The 21105-nt window shown below is 31.4% G+C and overlaps 1 protein-coding gene across 1 annotated transcript; it reads left to right on the forward strand.

Annotated features, from left to right (window-relative positions):
* Positions 1 to 26: 26 nt before the first annotated feature.
* On the forward strand, positions 27 to 20455 carry Atg7 (Autophagy-related 7). The gene is made up of 12 exons (XM_072525384.1): positions 27 to 365; positions 419 to 611; positions 820 to 930; positions 1733 to 1956; positions 4955 to 5164; positions 5251 to 5395; positions 7162 to 7317; positions 7425 to 7613; positions 12379 to 12546; positions 13893 to 14008; positions 18945 to 19245; positions 20304 to 20455. The coding sequence occupies exons 1-12, from the start codon at positions 172 to 174 to the stop codon at positions 20361 to 20363; spliced, it is 2067 nt and encodes a 688-aa protein (XP_072381485.1). The 5' UTR covers positions 27 to 171; the 3' UTR covers positions 20364 to 20455.
* Positions 20456 to 21105: the final 650 nt, after the last annotated feature.

Genomic DNA, 21105 nt, shown 5'->3' on the forward strand with positions numbered 1-21105 from the left:
GAGTTCACGGTTCGTAGACTTACGTAAGTCTACGAACCGTTCTTGTGTACAGTACAGACCAGCTGATCTCCAGCAACATAACCCTATATTTAATTTGTAATGTCATTTAACAACATATTTACAAATTAAAACAATTATACTTAATCAAGCATATTTTAGTAATATTTAAAAATGGAAAACACACTGGATTATATTCCTATAACTTCTTCAGTTAATCCCAGCTTCTGGAGTAAACTTACAGAAATGAAATTGGATGTATACAAATCAAAAGAGATAGAACAACACTTATATGGATATACAGATATACTGAAACAGTTAAATTGTCCATGGACTTTTTTAGAAGTAGATAGTACTTCCTTTAATGTGTAAGTAGATAAGGAATTTTAAAAAATATTTTGACATAATTTTCTATTTTCAGGAATTATTCTGCTGGTATAAACTTGCGGTTCTGTGGAAGATTGATAAATACTAACACCATAGAGAGATTTAAAGATTATGATAAAATGCATCTAATAAACGAAGTTGGGACTGATTTACATGAAAAGATAAAGGATGGGCGAGCACTTGAAGATCCTTCTTTGCTAAATTGCTTTATTTTATTGACTTTTGCTGTAAGTTCCTTGGTGCTTTATATATTATATTTAGGATTGATGATACTATACAATTAATTCCAGTTATTCTGATCCTTCCTGAATAGAGTCACTTGATCTTGAGAAAAAGGAAATAACTTTCAGTGGAGGAATTTAGATTCAATAAAAAAATCAAAATACATAAAAACGATTTGATACTATTTTTACTAACACCTTATTTATTTTTTAGGATATTAAGAAGTACCTATATTATTACTGGTTTGCATTTCCAGTCCCTAAGGGCATAAGTATTAAAAAAAATAAATGTTACCCTATTTCCAGTGAATTTTCAGATAGTATGGTAATACTTTTTTATTTTTTAATTAGTTATTAATATAAAAGTGATTTAGGAACAGTCAAAATTTACTTAATTCTTTTTTATTTAAAAATCACCTGTAGTCTGTTTAATAAACTCAATTCTGCTGTAATTTTAAGTTGAGTAATTAGTGTCTTGAAAAATAGTATTTTTATTGAAGTGGCGACTTTTTACTAACTTCTTTAAGTACATCTGATAGTGTGATTCCCAGAATTACCTGTAATTTTTGCCAAACTACCCATTATCTTAAAAAGATTATTCATTTGTAGTGGATATAATTGTGGATTGGGTTTTCAAAGGGGTAGTTTGTCTTTTTAAATATTCATTTAAGGGATCATTTGACCATGTAAATTGCAAGCAAAAGGATCTTCTGTATGAACACTACATCCATGTTTACTCCAACAAATGCTTTTATGGACACTTATTAGCTGTTATGGAGATCTGTTTTGTACTTAGTCAGGTTCTAAAAAGACCTATTTCAAATGTGTTCAGCAGTTTTCTCTCCATTCTCGTAGAATGTGTATGTTGATTTTTTCCACTTTACCCATTTTAACGTGGGGAGCTACACTATGCAACCGTGAACATTAAGCAGGATCAACAAGGAATCTTGCTATATTCTTGCTTTTTCTAAAGCATATTCTGCTAAAAACTAAAATAATTATTTTCAATTCCTGTGAGATGAAAAGAATTGATAAGATATATAGTGAAATAATTTTATTGTGCTTTTTCCAGTTCAAAAATCTAAAGCATGATATTATATGTTGATATAATTTTTTTTTTTTTTTAGGTGGATGATCTGTACAGGCAATATACACAATTACATGAAAGACAAAAAGGATATTTTTTGGTTATAAAGAACAAAGATGACATAGTTGTACATTCTTTGAAATCGAAACTGAGTATTTTACCGCTAAAAGATTCTCAGGTATATTTTGGATTTAATAACAATGTCTGTTCGGGTAACGTAGCTTCACAACTACGAAATTATGTTCTTCTACTCTTGCATTTTTGGTAAGTTAATAATATGTATGTACTTACTCCAAATAAAAATTATAAAGAAATATCAAAAATTCAAAAAAATACTACTAGAATTAAGAAAAAAATAGGGTAGTTGGGGGCAAAAACATGCAGTTTCGTTATCTCCTGCAGTCTTCAGAAATTATAACAGTTTAGAACTTTTCCAATGTTATTACGGGGAGCTTATCTATAAGTTCACTAATAAATGAAAAAAAAAGTTTTTAAAAAATCTTCATTTGCATACTCGTGCCCCTACAAATGGGGCAGTAATACGCAAGTGCGTATTTTTGTCCCAAAACTAAAATGCATAAAACCCCAAATAAAAGAGATGGTAGGTGTTTAAAAGAAACCAATCTTTATTGAAAAAAACCAAACATAAAATATGAAATGTTAATTTAAAAGAGAACTGTATTTGGCGAGGTTGTCAGAGAATCCTACTGAATTTGTAAAACTGATAGAGCTCGTTTTTATTGGCTTTGAAAACTTTAAAACAATATCATCCTTCTGAAAAAAAAAGGCATCTTCCGTTGTCTCACGAAAACTAAATGTTGTAGGCAGTCAGTTCATAACCATCATCATTTACTTGGCAGACTTTGGCGACAAATAATCTGTATGATTTTCACTACGACAAAGTCATCAGCTAAAATATTTGTTGCAACATCAATGTCTTGCTCTTCATCATTTTCGGAAAAATGAATGTCACAAGAATCAATACTTTCTTGGTAGGAGAGTGCTACTGATTGATCAGATGATGATCCGTGAAAACTTTCCTTTTGGCAGCACTAACTTTAGCACTTTGAGATTTGATCTTTTAATTCTTCAGTAATGCTTTCCTCTCCTTCTCTTTTTCTATTTTCTTCTTTTCTTCTTGTTCTTCTAAAAGTCCCTCCTTATTAGATGTCGATATTAGTAGGGTTGACTTCAAACTTTTCCTGGTTCATTTATTTTTTATCTTAATTTTTAGGAAGGGAATAATATCTGAAGGTGAAATTACTGACTGTTCTGATTTTGATGACGACTGGGGCTCTTTAGTGTCAGTAACAGTTTCTGTTTCAATATTTGAAGGACCAGGTACAGAAATTCTGACCTCCGAGTTTGATGACGGCTGGGGCTCTATCGCATCAGTAACAAGTTCTTCTTCTTTTGCTGAAACTGGATAAAAACATGACCTTCATCGTCTTAATCTTCACCTAAATATTGTTCTGTTACTTCCCCTGGCATAAAATCTACTTCCGAAAAAATATTTTTATCTAGTGGGTAGATTCCTGTAGAGCGAAAGCCTTCTCTTGCTATATCTACAGTAGCAGTTTTTGCAAATGCTGTGGAAAAGAGACCAGCCACATGGTAAATGGAGAGAACCTGTCCTGGATGGGAACTGGTCCAGCTGTCAGCGACGCTCTCATAATAATGAGGTGCGTTCTTTTGCCTCGTGCTTGTTTTTACCCCCAACTACCTTATTCTTAAACAATTGATATTGGTGATGGTATAAAAATATATAAACAAATTAACTTTAATAATTGGTATAAATAAAAATTGCATATTATATTTGTCGAGTACTAAATTGGTAATACTAGTTTAAAAAATAATATTTTGAAAAGAAAATGGTATTGACACTATTATTCGAAAAAAAAAATTTAAAGAAAACAAATATGCCAATATTATAACAAACTTTTATTAATTATAATTATTGTAAAATGAAGAAAATATGTAACTTTATAATAATTTAGCGCGTTTTAGTGCTATTTCGGTGACTGCATATTGTCACCAACACTACTGCCCGAAGATATAATTGATCTCCAAAGATAAAGATGTTTTCAAACAGTCAAACAAAACAATATTTCGTTTACTGCATATTGTCTTTGACACTACTGTCGAAATATACAGTTGATCTCCAAAGATAAAGATGTTTTCAAGCACTTAAACAAAACAATCACCCACCTCGAAAAGCCGGTACCGCTTCACCTAGCGGTCCGCTAACTAATCCCCAAGAACTCAAGCGGCAATGAATTCAAAAATTTGTCTCTGCGATCTATTTCACACATCAACGCAATCTCAGCAGTAAAAATTTCGCCACCGATTGGGGGTGTTCCACTTCCACTTATTTACTTCGATTCTCACGCCGGCGCCGGTCTTGATTTAAAACGAATTTTAAACGTAATTTGCTCTGAATAAAATAATCATTGGATATTCTATTCAAATTTGACATGTTAATTTCCCCAACAAAGACAAAATGCATGGTTATAACAGCAAATTTACTAAGATGTAAATTGGAGCTGGAAGGTCAGATAATAGAACAAGTGATGGAGTTTAAATATCTAGGCATCACATTATCTAGCTACGGAAAGCTCGAAACCGAAGTGGAAGATCAAAATTAAAAAGTAGAAAGTAAATGAAACAATATTGAGAAATAAAAATATCAGGAAGAATTTACAAAACACTCATCAGACCAATAATGACATACGCGGCAGAAACAAGACCTGACACAGAGAGAACAAAAAGGATGTTAGAAACAGCAGAGATGAAAACACTTAGAAAAATTGATGGTAAGACACTATGGGACAGAGCTAGAAGTACAGATATACGACATAGATGCAAGGTGGAGAACATCAAAAACTGGGTAAGAAATAGAAGAGTAGAATGGAACGATCATATAAGCCGAATGACAACAAATAGAGTAGTAAAGACGGCAAGAGACGGTTCCCCAATAGGAAGACGATCAGTAGGAAGACCACGCAAACGATGGAATGACAACTTACTGGAGGCACATTGAAAAACAGACAGAGTCATGTCTATATAAAAAGAAGAAGAAGATATTCTATTCATCTTCTATTCCAAGAGACACTTAAATTATGTTTTCTCGTTTTGTAACAGTTTTGTTAAAACACAACTTTTGTATGCCAAGCTTTCATTTACTTTTCACCAAAATGTACAGTTTCTGCATACCTTGTACATATTTTTACTCATACAATAATTAACTAACACACATTATTAGTCCATTTTTAGAAAACCAAGAAGCAAGTTTTCTCGCTTTAAAGTTGACTAGAGAACGCACTATAGTTTTACGAGATAGCACCATCTACTCACTCACACTGCCAAAGTTAGACCCAACAATGTACACGACTTGGGTAGGTTGGGAGAAGAATGAAAAAGATAAGATGGGACCTCGTTTAGCAAACATGAAAAAATCTCTTGATCCATCTGTGTACGTATATTAAAATCATATCACATAAGTAGGGGTCCATTTGCTGGACTTAACTATAACTTTTATCTAAACTTTAATATTTTTAGAATAGCTGAGACCTCAGTTGATCTAAATCTAAAACTTATGAAGTGGAATCTTTTACCAACAGTTGATCTTGACAAATTAAAAAACACAAAATGTCTGCTGTTAGGCGCGGGAACGTTAGGATGCTCTGTAGCTAGGACATTATTAGTAAGTAAAGCAAAAGTTAAAAATTATTATCCGAGTCTCATCGTTCGAGTTCAGTATACAATCAATTGTAGTGAAACAGAACCAATTTAGTATATTTTACAACGTGTATTGTATGAAATTCGAGTATAAATTCTTGAAATAGCAGACGTATTGACTATCTTGAATGACAGTGTTCATATAATTTCAACGGTGTAGTATACTAAAGTAGTATACTAAAGATGGAACATATTAATATTTTTACATGTAGCTGATAAACGACGGAACTGACATCACATTATCCCTACAATGTTCGACGTGAATTTGGCTTATATGTTTTTATGTTATAAAAATAATAATTTTTTAACCCTTCACTGCATGATTTTTTATTTTTCGTTACAAAAAAGTTTGCAGACTGGATTTTCGTTATTTTTGCGGAAGAAATGAAAAAAATTCTGAGCAACAAATTTTTTTATTTTGGAAAAATATAAGTGTTGTTTATGAACAACATTATGCAAATAAGGATATACTTAAAACAATATTTTCACTTTTCGCACAACACATGTGTGTTATTCTATTGCGCTGTGGAAATTTGCACTAGTTGTTTTTCCTATCATACAAGCCAATGGCGAATTCCATCCATTCGAACATTCTCTTCGTTAATTGTAGCGACTCCTCAGTTTCACTTGCTGAAGGTCTTCTCCTTTCTGCTGTGGTAAATCGCTCTCCTGTTCTGCATAATGCTTCTGCCAGTTGTGTTCTAAACTGACGTGTGTGACTTTAGACTTGTTTGGTAGGTACTGCTTTATGTAGTGCCTAGCTTTGGTAGAACAAATTTGCTCATCGATGGACAAATATTGTTCCAATAGAATTCCGTTTGAACTTACTTCATTGAGGTGGGCAATTATTGGTCTAATTTTATAAACTCTATCGTAGTTTGGATTGTCACGGGGTAAGTCATTCTCGTTATTATTGAAATGTAAAAATTGTCTGATCTTTTCGTACCTGTTGTCTGACACAGCACTTTTTATTTTCTCAAAGCCAATTTCTTCTGACCAATATGCCTTGTATTGGGCAAATGAACAAGGGACACACATATATAAGTCCAATAAACTGCTTTGTGTCACTCAGTCTAATATTCAGTGGTTTGTTAGGATTCTGCTGTATCGCATATAAATTTGATTCCTCCACAATTTTGTCTAAAAGGCTATTTGTGAAGAATAAATTAAAATATTCATAGGGACTTTCTAGTTGTAGGATATGATTTGGAAGACTCAATTTTTTTTTCATATAATGTCTAAAAATAAAAAACATCTAGTATTTTTGATCACAATTTGATTGTATAATAAGTATACCTTTGCCTTTGGAGTAAACCAGAGTTTCTGGAGGCTACTCCCGTACAGTGCCATTAACTATATTAGTGTCTACAGCATTCTTATCAATTTCGTTCACTGGTTCAGAATTCTCATTATCAGACTCATCATATGTACCAACTTGTTCGTCAGGTAAGAAATCTGGATCGATAATATCATCATTATCATCATTAAACCCATCTTCGCTATCCCAAAGCCTATCTGTTATATCGGGAAGTTCCTTGTCAGTCAGCGACCTTTTATATTTTCAACTCATGATGTTTTGCAGCGTTTTATAATCTTCGATACGACCATGTGGAGGGTTACGTTTAAATTCAAGCAATATTTTATATTGCAAATAGGTGTTACTAGTTTTCTTTTTACTTACATACCGTAAAAGAGACCATAGCTCTTTTTCAAGACTGTATTCTTTTTTAGGGTTGGGGTATTAGACATATTACATTTGTCGATAACGCTAATGTTTCATTTTCAAACCCTGTTCGCCAAAGTTTATTTATCTACCAAGACTCAGTTGAAGCAAAACCGAAGTCACAAGCGGCTGCTGATGGTCTTAAAAGAATTTTTCCAGGAGTGGTAAGCATTTTTTCATCCTATTGACAGTAAATTTCAATATTAAACCAGATGTTTCTGTAGGTATGTTCAAACGGTATCTTATTTGATTAGGTTTTTAATTTTTGTAGAATTCTAAAGGCTTTCAAATGACTATACCAATGCCTGGTCATCCGGTCGGAGAAAGTTTTATCCAAGAAACAGTTCAGCATATTGAGAAGCTCATTGAGCTCATCGTTGAACATGATGTTGTATTTTTATTGATGGATTCAAGAGAAAGTAGGTGGTTGCCTACTTTGTTAGGAGCCAATCATAATAAGGTAATATATCACATTTTATTTTGTTTAAAATCATTAAGCAGATATAAATAAATAGTTTTATTAAACGGATTTATCCAAAATCTCGTATTTTTTTACTTAACCTGAAAACCGAGGCCAAATTTTAATAATTGTAATAAATATACAATATTATATATTGTATAAAGTGTACAATAGAAGAACAAATGAATCCATACTGGACCAGCTAAACATAAAGAAAAGACTAAGAACACAAATAATAAGCTATTTTGGACATGTGCTTCGAAGAAATGGTCTTGAAAAACTTACCAGCCAGGGAAAAGTAGAAGACAAAAGAAATAGAGGTAGATCTCCCACACGATACACGGACCATATTGTTGCTACCATTGGCGCTCCATTGTCAGAATGTGCTAGAATGGCAGAAGATAGAAAAACGTGGAGGAACATTGGGAAATTTAGCTAATAGCTTCATGATATCACGATACCTGCATCAGGTTAACGACTAAGAAGAAGAAGATAAAGTTATAAAAACTATGAAAGAAGACAAAATTTTTTTAAACTGTAATAAAAAGTGGTAGATTGTTAAAAATTGACAATAGAAACAAATAATAAAATAGTGAAATGAGTTGCTATCACCAACAGGTTTTTGATGTTAAATCATGTAAAAATACCTATCATATTGTTAAATTCATTTAAGTTGCACATCGAAATTACCGTGACACGCACTAGTTAAGTTTTTATAGATATGCACATTGTTGCCACATTTAAAATTTATTTTTACGGAACAAAGATGTATATTGTAAAATCAAAATAAGTCACACATGGATATCAACCTGCCTTAGTATGCCGGTGGATATAATCGTGGCGCAGCGGTAAAAAAAATGGTGCAGCCTTTCCATGCGGTCAGGAAATCTCATTTTGAAATAAAACTCAGCAAGGTGTCCGATAAAGGGTTCTTGTCTGACGTCATATTTAGGAATTGAGCTGCGAACTTCACGCCACACGCCACAACCTCTCAGTATCATCGACGTGTGTGCCAGGATCAGGATCGACAAAATGCTTTGAATGATTCACAGTTTGTTGTTTAAATCCTACATGGGCTAAACAATGGTATTTATAAACTCCCAGCTCTCCCAACGAATTCGAAAATTGTAAATAATATTAATTCTGCGTTACTTCTCTATCAACTGACACATATTTGAGGGCACACCTTTAATTTTTCTGTTTATCTAATTAAAAAATAAAATAGTTTCACAGAAATCTCAAAATATGACCTCTATGACAGGATACGCACATAGATTGAGCGCATTTGTGAATTTTTTTGGATTAACAGCGATGTTGCCTTATTTAAAAAATATAGTTTATGACAAATTTCTTAATTCTTCTTCTTTCAACCAATTTACTTGTAGTTTTAAGTGGTTTGGTTGGGTTACATTAGGGGTTTTAAGAATAGGCTACTAACATTATATAATTATGATTCTGTAGTTAATGTCAATTTTCTATTTGCGCTGTTGCCACATAAATCATCAAACAATACTAAATAAGGAAGTACGGATATTTCTTGATTATTACTTAGGCAATATATTTGCGAAAGTTGTTTTATGGTTTGATTTTGAACTTAAAATTAATGAAAATTCTTGGTTTTTAACATGTTTTTAGATTATTATGTAAATATACATGTCTAAGAAATAATGGCACGGAAATATTTCTGTGAACATCTAAACTTGGCAATAATTTTCCACCACTAACTAGGGGTTGCGCATAGTACCATTTCTTACCAAATTGTAGTTAAGTAAAACGTGTAAAAAATGTGCTATAAAACGTGTTAAAAAAATTGCGTGTACTAGTGCAGTATGGGAATTTTCGAAAGTGGTTTCGTGACAAAAAATGAACAGAAGCTAATGCAGTTTTATTTCAACCTAGAGGTCATAAAGGAAGTGATAGTATGCTGATGTGGAAATTATTTAAAAATGAACGGTAAAATGGCCTTCAGATGCAGTAAAACATTCGTGATGAAGAAAGCTCGCTGAACAGTGTGGAGTTTGTATATCGGCAAGAAAACGGTACGTTTTTTGAACATGCTAGATTGCCGCTAAACAAAATCTTTCTGCTAGTGTCAGCTTTGTTGCATTTGGTGCCTTCGGGTCAAACTCTCGTGCAGAGTAAATTGGGGATATCTCCTACCACGATATTTAACTGGTATAGGTATTGCAGAGAAGTGTTTATAAGTTTCGCTAAAAACAACTCTACAAAACTAGGAGGCACGGGTAGCATTGTGGAAATTGACGAGGTACAATTCGGTAGGAGGAAATACAATAGTGTGCGTCTGTATACCGGTTAATGGATATTTGGCGAATACGAGCGAAACACTGGGAACGTTTTCGTTATTCCTGTCGAAAGGAGCTATACCGATACTTGGCTCGGAATAATTTACGAATGTTGTTCTGAATCTATTTTTTTGTGGCATTTTAAAGTAATTACTATTTAAATGGGAATAAGCCACAATTAAAGGTTAAAGCAAGTTTATTGACGTTTCAATTTCCACTTCGGAAATCGTTCTAAAAATACAAACATTACCAATGTTTGCACTATCATGATTGGTTAGGTGGTCTAAGGGATCATATCGCTTCGATCTCTTTGCTTGTTGTTTGTTGAGAAGGTTGTATGCCAGGGTGTTAGGATGCACGCACACCTGTTTTGATATTGTTCAGAAATTTTTTTCTACTCTTTAGAGACTGTTGATACCTGCAGATCTCTATACAATAAAAGAATGGTTAATAAATACCTAGGTCACGAGATTCGCAAATAAAAAATAGAAATCGCTGAGCTTCTTCGATTGTAAATGAAAATTTTCACAAAACAAAATACAATAATAATCTATTGAACATTGAAGAGTTAATAACCTTTTTTCTATCGGAACGGAAGAATGATCATATTTGTAATAAATAAAAATTATGTTCGATATCGGTAATTTGAGAATTTTTTTTTTTTTCCTTAGAAAGATGTAATTGCATAATAAATGCATTATGGGAACCATTCTATTGTAGAAATAATACAATTATTTATTGCTGCTTTTGAAAATCATTCAATTCTGATTGAAAAAACAGTACGATCAATTATTAAAAACTTTAAAAATTTCGGTTGCATAAATACCTGTATGAAATGTCGTCCAACGGATCAACCATAATCAAAACAAATCTCTGTTGATGGCGAAGCTCGCGAAATGCAAGTTTGTTTAACTGCTGAAGAAACGCCTTGTTCGAGTAGACAAATTGCGGACGAAGTTGACCTAAAAGAGAGAACTGTAAGGAATATTTTAAAACGAAGTGGATACAGTTGCTATAAAGTGCAAACCACCCATTTTAAATGTATGGAATTGTGTGAAACTATGATGGAGAAACTATGGAGAAATCGAATGAGAACAATAACTTTTTAAAAAATGTTTAGTTTTCCGTTGCATCTTCAATCACAATCCATAAACGTCATAATCCATCTGTTATCTAGGGAAAATAAACATTTGAGTGTTGCAGTAAAAACACAATACCTAAAGAAATTAAATGTATGGACTGGACTTTACAACGATAATATAATTGGTCCATTTTTATTACGGGAAATCTGAATGGACGTAGGTATCAAGATTTATTACGCAATCATATTCCAGCAATTCGAAACCTTGCGGTCAACTTCGATGATGTCTGGTTTCAACAGAATGGTTACCCAGCACATAATGCAATCAAAATTACAAATTATTTGGAACAAACATTCCCTTTACGATTAATTTCTACACGAGGAACAATAAAATGGTCGAATAGATCACCAGATTTGGCACCTTTGGATTTTTATTTCTGAGGAATGCTAAAATCAAAATTATATCGGCATGAATTTGAATGAGCCGCCAATTTAGCAGAATGGCAAGAAAAAATTGTTCAACTATGTAGTCGGGTACAGCTAAATCAGCTGAATGCAATAAGACTTACTTTAGTCGATAGATTCGAATTTTGTTTAGCACAAAATGGTGGTTTGTTCGAACATTTAATTGGTTAGAGATTTTTTAAAAATGCCTTTAATTTTAATTAAATTATTTAGAATATTTTTTTTAGTTGGTTTTTTTCTTATAAAAATAATATTTATATTTTGTTAATTATAAGTTAATTATTGTTTTATTTCCAAGCTACCACAGCTAAAAATCTACAAGAATTGCATTTAAAACTCGAATATAAGTGTTCGAGTTTTTCTTAAGGTTTACCGACGGAAAGTTGGCGGCGAAATAATTTATGCAAAGAACTACACACTCCTCGCCAGTGTCCGATAATTACTGAATGCCGGATAGCCGGATGTACCTTGGCGTTTCGCACTGTGAAGGAAGGCTTAAAATTTTACAACTCGTCAGGGGAATAATGCGTTGTTGCCACACAATTCCTTAATCAATGTTCTTTGTTATCTAATTAAGTAATTGATAGTATCAATTAGTAAATAACAATTACATGGCTACTTTATTTAAGTTTTTTTTGGGACAATACTACTTTTCATTCTACAATGAAGTGTAGTGGATTTCAATATTATTTTACACTCATGTATCGGACTAAAATTTTAGAAGGAAAGATGTAACAAATATAGCAACTCCGTTTGAAAGTCATATCTACTGCTTCGAGATGGTGACTACCTCTCACTTCTATTCAAACCGCATACTGAATAACGTCTACGGTAGTTGAAAAATTGCCATATCGGTATATAATTAATAATTTGTTACTTACAAAAAAAATCGATACTAAGTGAATTTCATTTTTAGCTAGTGATAAACGCAGCCTTAGGATTTGATTCATATTTGGTAATGAGACATGGTATATGTACTGAGGGTATAAACATTCCACAACTACCACATCCCGAAGGATTCAAAAGTATTCCGGGAAATTATTTAGGATGTTATTTTTGTAACGACGTTACGGCGCCTGGAGATGTAAGTAAATATTTTATTCAAACTTTAATATACTGGATTGTGAAGTTAAAATATTTGTCATATTTTAAAATGCCATTAAAATATGTCACGCATATATTTCTTTAGTCGTGCTCTCCTACTCAAACTCATGTTTCCTTCATGCTGACTACATTATAACCTCACTATACAGTCCGTTAAGTTTTAAATTAGATACAAACTATAAATGGCAACACTCCGCTCCGTCGACTTTCCAAGAACCTCCGTTGACCCGTCGCCAATAATTTATCATTACACACAAGTTGTTTAAATCAATAACAGCGTAGATATTTAATTTATTTGGTAAACAACATGTCTGTTTATACACCCGCAAAAAGGTTCAAATAATAAAATGGTTTTATGGTGATAATTCTGGACAAGTTTTTTGAGGGGAGACCAATTTCTTGTCTACAGTCAATTCATAATATTGTTAAAAGTTTTGAGAGTTGTTATTGCCTCAAAAATTGCAGAAAATGTAACGCTCGAGAAGTGTCACCAGAAAAAGTTAAGGAAAGAGAATACCGGGATACACATTTGTGCAACAATCGAGGTAGATTCAACGCGTTTAAGTAGAAGCGTTGCTAGCAATGTTACCGTAACGAAAGTATGGAAAAAGCACGGTTACAAAAATTTTAAATATATGAAAACGCAGCAGCCTTATTCAGACAGACTACTTTCGAAGAATGGACTTTTGTGAAACTCTAATAACGAATACTGATAATGAACCAAATTTTATTAAAATATTTTAAAATCCCTAAACTAATTTTCGAAACCAAATTCCTATTTTTGTTTTAATCTGTGCCTTCTAAGAATTCTTAGAATCTGAATCTGAATTCTTCGAAGGCACAGATTAAAGAAAACATCTGAATTTGGTTTCGAAAATTAGTTTACTGATTTTAGTATCAGATGTTGCTATTTGCGTCTATACGAAGCCATGTTAGACTTTCTTCCTAAGACAGAAAAGATTTATTTTCACTTTCAGAGCGACTGTGAATAACCGTCTCTGATGATTCCTATTAGGGTGAAATACGTATAAGCGGAAACACAGACGCACTGTACGTGAAATCAAATCATAACTGTCTTTTCCTAAAATATTTTACTTACTGATGAATCTTCTGTTTCGTTTTGTCCACTTTTCAAAAGTGGACAAAATCATCTCCATATTCGCAGTATATCATCTTCACCGTCATTCTTATTGAACATTCAAAGCTATCACACATTTTTTCCTAGTCACTGTAGGCTAAACACTCTTTGTACAAATTTATTGCTTCGTAAATATTGCTTAAGTTTTAATTACAATGAATATTGTTGTAATAGTAATAAATTTGTAGTCTATGAAAAACCGAACATTAGATCAGCAGTGTACAGTAACTAGACCAGGAGTATCACAAATAGCAGGTGCTCTAGCGGCAGAATTGGCAGTTGCAATGTTACAACATAATGAAGGGTATGTATGAACTATTCTCATTAGGCAACCTCTATACAGGGTGGTCCTTAAGTAATTGTACAAAAAGAAACCATAGATTCTACAGTTTAAAATATTGGTATTTAAGTCAAGTTGCTTTAATAAAATGTTGATATTAAGAAAGATATAGGGTGTTAAAGTGGAAATTAAAAATTTTAATTTTCACTATAACTTTCATGTTTGTAAACATTTATGTATAAAAATTCATAACTGGGTACTATTGATCATCATTAATTATAATCTGATGAATACTTTAATGTAGCTGATAGAGGGCACCACATATGCCACATATGTGGCATACATTTGCACTTCACTTTTTTGCTTTTTAAGTTACCGGTATCTGTGATAAAAAATATTAAAGATACATTATTTTACCAAAAAAAAGGTATACTTGTTAATAACTTCAAAACTTAACAGTTTTCGAGATATTCGCATTTTAGAAATCAAGGCAACGAAAGAAAATTAGACAAAAACATCAATACTTCTGAATTTTGGTATAAAATGCCTTTAATAAAGTTAATAGTTAACGAAATATTAAATAAAATAAATATATTAGCAGGATAGAATAGTAGGATTTGACAAAATAACAGAATAATTGGATTTTACAACAAACATTTTACGTTTTGTATTAAATTAAAGTCATAATCAAAATATTTTATTAATAAACCAAATTAGGAAATAGTTAAACTTAATAACATTAAACTTTTTGTCAAACTAAGTGTTCGATATGTCCACCATTTTCTTTAATTCATTTGTCAATACATTCCATAAAAGATCGTCTCATATTAAATAGCATCATTGGTTCTAAAGAAACTGCTGCAGTATTTATAATAAGTATTATAAGTATAATAGATAATAAACATAATATTAACTACCACGAAAAATCCAACGTTTAGGGAAGTTGTATTTAATTATGTTCTCACTGCACTTTTCTCTATAATGTGGTGGTGTACCAATCAATAAAATCATTTTATAAAAAATGTAAATAAATCTCACCATTCAAATTACAAGGTAATTCGCATGTCCATAAAAAATAATTACAAATGGTACAAAACCATACGATATGCATTTTAAACATGAATTTTAAATAAACGTATGGTTTGGAACAATTGGTAATTATTTTTTACGTACATGCGAATTACCTTGTAATTTGAATGGTGAGATTTATTTACATTTTTTATAAAATGATTTTATTTGATTTATTGGAAGAATTGTCATCAAGCTTAAGGCAAAATATGTGGTTTATGCAAGATGGTACACCACCACATTATAGAGAGGGGGCAGTGAGAACATACTTAAATACAACTTTCCTGAATGTTAGATTGTTCGTGGTAGTCATATTCCTTAGGTCATGTGGTGAGATATTAATATAATTACTTAATGCATAAAAATCCCAAAAGAATGCTTATTATTTTACTTATAAATACTTATTATAAATACTACAGCAGTTTCTTTAGAACCAATGATGCTATTTAATATGAGACGATCTTTTATGAAATGTATTCACAAATGAATTAAAGAAAATGGTGGACATATCGAACACTTACTTTGACAAAAAGTTTAATGTTATTTAGTTTAACTATTTCTTAATTTGGTTTATAAATAAAATATTTTGATTATGACTTTAATTTAATAGAAAACGTAAAATATTTGATGTAAAATCCAATTATTCTGTTATTTTGTCAAATCCTACTATTCTATCCTGCCAAAATATTTATTTTATTTAATATTTCGTAAACTATTAACTTTATTAAAGGCATTTTATACCAAAATTCAGAAGTATTGATGTTTTGTCTAATTTTCTTTCGTTGCTTGTAGTAATTGCGTTAAATCTGAATTATGCAGTTGATTTGTAAAATGCGATTATCTCGAAAACTGTGGAGTTTTGAAGTTATTTACAAGTATACCTTTTTTTGTTAAAATAATGTATCTTTAATATTTTATATCACAAACACCGGTAACTTAAAGTGCAAAAAAGTTAGGAGCAAATGTATGCCACATATGTGGCATATGTGGCGCCCTGTATCAGCTACATTAAAGCATGCATCAAATTATAATTTATGATGTTCAATAGTACCCAGTTATGAATTTTGATGCATAAATGTTTACAAACATAAAAGTTATAGTGAAAATTAAAATTTTAAATTTTTACTTTAACACCCTGTATCTTTCTTAATATCAACATTTTATTAAAGCAACTTGACTTAAATACCAATATTTTAAAGTGTAGAATCTACGGTTTCTTTTTGTACAATTACTTAAGGACCACCTTGTATATACCGTGACATCATAACCTTTATATGAAAAAAAAAACGTGCATCTTACAAGTCTGGCCTGAAATAGGTACCAAAGTAGTCATAAGTATATTCTATTGTATTTTATATCCAGATGGAATATAGAACCATGTAAGGCCCCTGCTAGTTGAAATATACAATACAATGAACTAAATCTTATTGCAAAAAACCAATTCGTATAAACCAAAGCTAGTTAATCCATTAACTCAATTAAAAATTGTTCAAACAAGTCGTTAGTTTCATAAAACTAAACAAAAGATAAAATCAGTATTCTATAGGCATTTATGAGCTTTACTAGCAAATAAAATATAAGAAAAATGTTATCAATATTGTTCAAAACACTAAGAATTTATTAGGTAAATATATATAAAAATATGTATATATATATATATATATATATATATATATATATATATATATATATATATATATATATATATATATATATATAATAAATTTATGTTAAAGTAAAATTGTGACTTATTTCCAATAAAAATAGAAATTGTATTTTGTCAGTATTTTTACTATAAATAAATAAATTTTTGGCCATATAAACATGAAAAATCTGTGTACATTTGTGTACGCCTTCTACATTAATTTTAAGGACTATCTTATTCATTATGTAGTAAACTTGTTCGGTTTATTCTTGTAAATGTCCCTATATATACATTGCACAGTTTTGTTGAGTTTAAAATTCATTGTATTGTTCACACTCGATATCGATGACAATCAAAAAATAAATCCATGCAACGAATATAAATACCTGGGCGTCATCTTCGACCGTAGTGGAAAAGACGAACGAGAAATAGAACATCGAATTGTACAAGCACGAAGAGCTATAGCATGTTTGAACGGAATTCTATGGAGTAAAGAAATATCAAAGAAAAGAAAATGGAACATCTATGAGACAATGGTTAAAACTAGCGTACTTTATGGAGCTGAGACATGGAGAATAACCGAAAAATATAAGAAAAAGGTCGAAGCCACGGAAATGGATGCCATCAGAAGATCGATGAGAATATCAAGAGCCGACAGAATACGGAATGAAGTGATAAAACAACAAATGGGTATAGAGGGCACTATAGTTGAGGATATTGAGAGAAAACAGCTCATATGGTATGGGCATGTACGAAAGATTGCCTAAAAAAACGATGATGTGGCAACCCCCAGAAAAGAGGAAACGAGGAAGACCACCACAGAGCTGGAACCTGGGAGTTAGGAAAGCGATTAGCGCTCGAAATCTGGACGAAGACCTAACTCAAGACAGAATACAGTGGCGTTTGGGAGTCGGACAACGTCGTAAGACGTTATAAAAAACCGAATATATATATATATATATATATATATATATATATATATATATATATATATATATATCATTGTGTGAGAAGTAATTCCAGAAAATTCAGTCGTTTAGATAGCACACAGACAGTCAAAAATAAGATTTGACTTTAAATGACCTTGTCAATGAATTTTATTACACGACGAACAAATAACTTTCCGATATAAGTTATAAAAGTAACCAAAGTAGTTTAAATACAATTTGTTTTCCTTAAAATTGTGTTTTAAAGAAATCATACAATGAGGTATACCGGGTGGTGAATCGTCAAATGGGCCACAGGAAACTCAATGGGCAATTCTAAATTCCTGAACTTCTGTTTCTCTACTGGACTAATTACATCAAAAGTCATAAGGTACTATTTGTAGAGCAGTGAGATCTGTATTTAAAACAAATTGGTCTACGAATTCAAAGTACTTAAAAATTTTGCAAAAATTTATACATTTTTTTATTAATACATTTTTCAGGCCACCCCTAAAAGTCATTTCAAACGTACTGTAAGAATGTGTATGACGTGTTGCATTTGATCATATTGATGTACGATGTTTGACAATATTTGAATTGTAAATATTTTATTTTGTGATTTATTGTTTACAAAACAATAAAGTTGATTAAAAAATGTGCTCAATAAACTCTTTCCTTAACTGAGTACATTTTTTAATCAATTTTATTGTTTTTTAAACAATAAATCACAAACTAAAAATTTTGGCAATTCAAATATTGTCAAATAGCAGAAACATCAATGTGACCAAACGCAACACGTCATACACATTCTTGCACTGCATGTCGCCTGACTTTTAGAGGTGGCCTGAAAAATGTATCATATTTCTGCAAAATTTTGGAATACGTTTAATTCGTAGAACAATTTTAAAATTTGTTGTTGATACATATTTCAGTTCTCTACAAATAGTTTCCCATGGCTTTTGGTGTAAAATAATTAGGGACGCAGAAATTAAACAATTTAGAATTTCCCATTGAGTTTCTTATGGCACGTCTGACAATTCACCACCCCGTATACAAGTCAGGTTATATAATATGTCTTTTGAATTCTTCGTGTAGATGTAACTAACCATCCGAAAGAAGGAAGGCTTATTCCAAGACGTAGTTTAATTATCTTTTTGTTCATGGCTCGTTATTATAACGGATTTCTTGTAAATATTTATTTTCAAATTTATTACAAAACAAAGAAATATACCTACTACCTACCTAAATAAAACTGAATAATAATGTCCAGCATACTGAGCCGAAAAATATTTATAATTATTTGATAATATTGCTTTTTCAGAATAATGGCTCCAGCATACTACACGGCATCTAATCAGAATTCCAACAACGTGAACATGGAAAACTTCAATTCATCGATTTTAGGTGTGGTACCACATTCCATAAGAGGATTTTTATCTTCACTCGAACAATTCTTACCAGCTACACAGAAATACAAAAATTGCGTAGCTTGTTCGGAAATGATAATTAAAGAATATAGGGAGAAGGGGATGGAGTTTTTGTTCGAAGTATTTAGCAGTTCCAAGCATTTAGAAGATGTTGCTCTACTTACTGAACTCTGCAAGGAGATGAATATGGAAGATGTAAGTTGGACTGTTTATAAATTGTTTTCTGTATTTTGCTAATAATTTCATTTCTTCTTCCTCTTTATAAGCAATTCTGCTTGTTTATTGGCGAATTAATATCTCTATGGAAGGTAGTCACATTGGTGACTTATCTCTTGCTATTTTGAAGACACTGGTCTCCCCGTTCTGCTTATGTGGTTAGTCCATTCTTTTTTTTTCTATTTTGTGTGTATTTTACATTTTCTTCTAATGTCTTCACTTCTCTTTCTGTTCTTTTTCCTGTAATTATTAGTACTTTCATCTCTGCTATTTCTAGTAGCCTTTGTGTTGTGGCTGTGTCAGCTCTTGTTTCTGAGTCATATGTCATTATTGATCTTACACTGGCTTTATAAATTCTTGACTTCATCTCAGTGTTAATGTGTCTGTTTTGCCATATAGTTGATAGTCTATTTGCTTTTTGTACTTGATCCCTCACTTCTTTTTCCAGGTCTCCATAGCTAGACAGTGTAATTGCCAGGTATTTTGTTTCCATTACTTGTTCAATACTGATGCCATCAATTTTTATTTTACATCTGGTTGGTTCCTTTGCTGATTACTATTGTTTTAGTTTTCAGAGATGAGATTATCATATTAAATTCTTTTGCTCTTATGTTAAATCTGTATTAATTTCATTTGATTTATTCATTTCTGGATCAATCGAAAACTTGTGTTTCAATTCGTTCTACTTTCATTCTGAAAATATCAATACCAATTAAAATTTACTTTGAAAAATTTGTTCAAATTCAAATCACTATCCAAGATCAAAGTGAGTTAAAAGTTGATCGATAATGACCGCGCTTTTTTTTAAAGTTGTTGACCAAGTCCTTGTTTTTGTTCTTGGAACGTCTACGTTAACAATATTGTCTCACTATTGGCCTTTAATATTCTCCTAACTTCTAGTTCCAGATTCTTTTATGTACTTTTCTTTTCGTCTTCTTTTGACAGACCATTTTTTGTGTGAGTTGTGGAAATGATTACAATGTACAATAATTTTATAAATATCTATGTAATTAAAAAATATCTTTCTTTATTTTTAGATTTTGGAATTCGATGATGAAGAAGACTTTGCATGTTCAAGCATACATTCAACTACATAATTATTTTTTTATATCGTTCATATCGATGAATGTTTCAAGAATTATAAGAAACAAAAAATACTCGTATATGTGTAATTAAAATAAAGAATATAAGACAGTGTTTTGTTTTACTTTACAAATGTTTACAAATTTGATATATTTACTTTAAATAGTGCCCTAAATACACATTTTAAGTTTTTCTACAGAGAAAAAATTAATTTAATACCGAAAGAAAAAATACTAGTTAAAGTTTTGCACCGGCAAAAATTATGCTTATTTTCGTAGTAGATTTCTCGTGAACGGATTCCGCTAATTTGTATTTACTTTAGATTTTTTCTTTGGTATTTACACAGTTGGGCAAAGGTTTATTCAAACTGCTATTTTGGGCTTATACCGGGTGGAATAAAGGAAACGTTTTTCTTATGTTAAGTTTGAGACACCCTGTAGAGAGCACAAGATACAAGGGTGGGATACATCGAAATAATGTAATTAGTTAAACATTTTGTTTTTTTTTTAGTTTCCTTGATATCTTTATGAGAAAAGAAAATATGCGGTTTTATTCTTAACTTCTTATTCGGTCTTATTCTTAAAAGCAAACCTCAGTAGGGAGGCAAATCAGAACTGATCCGAGCCGAATCAGTTTCAACCGAAAGTTTCAGGGCGATGATTGAAAAATGTTCAAAACGAAAAGGTTGAATATCTTCTTTATTAAGATAAATTTAAAAAAAAATTATTAAAACTTTTGATAATTATATTGTGGAAG

Source organism: Diabrotica undecimpunctata, chromosome 3, assembly GCF_040954645.1.
Source record: "Diabrotica undecimpunctata isolate CICGRU chromosome 3, icDiaUnde3, whole genome shotgun sequence".
NCBI lineage: Eukaryota > Metazoa > Arthropoda > Insecta > Coleoptera > Chrysomelidae > Diabrotica > Diabrotica undecimpunctata.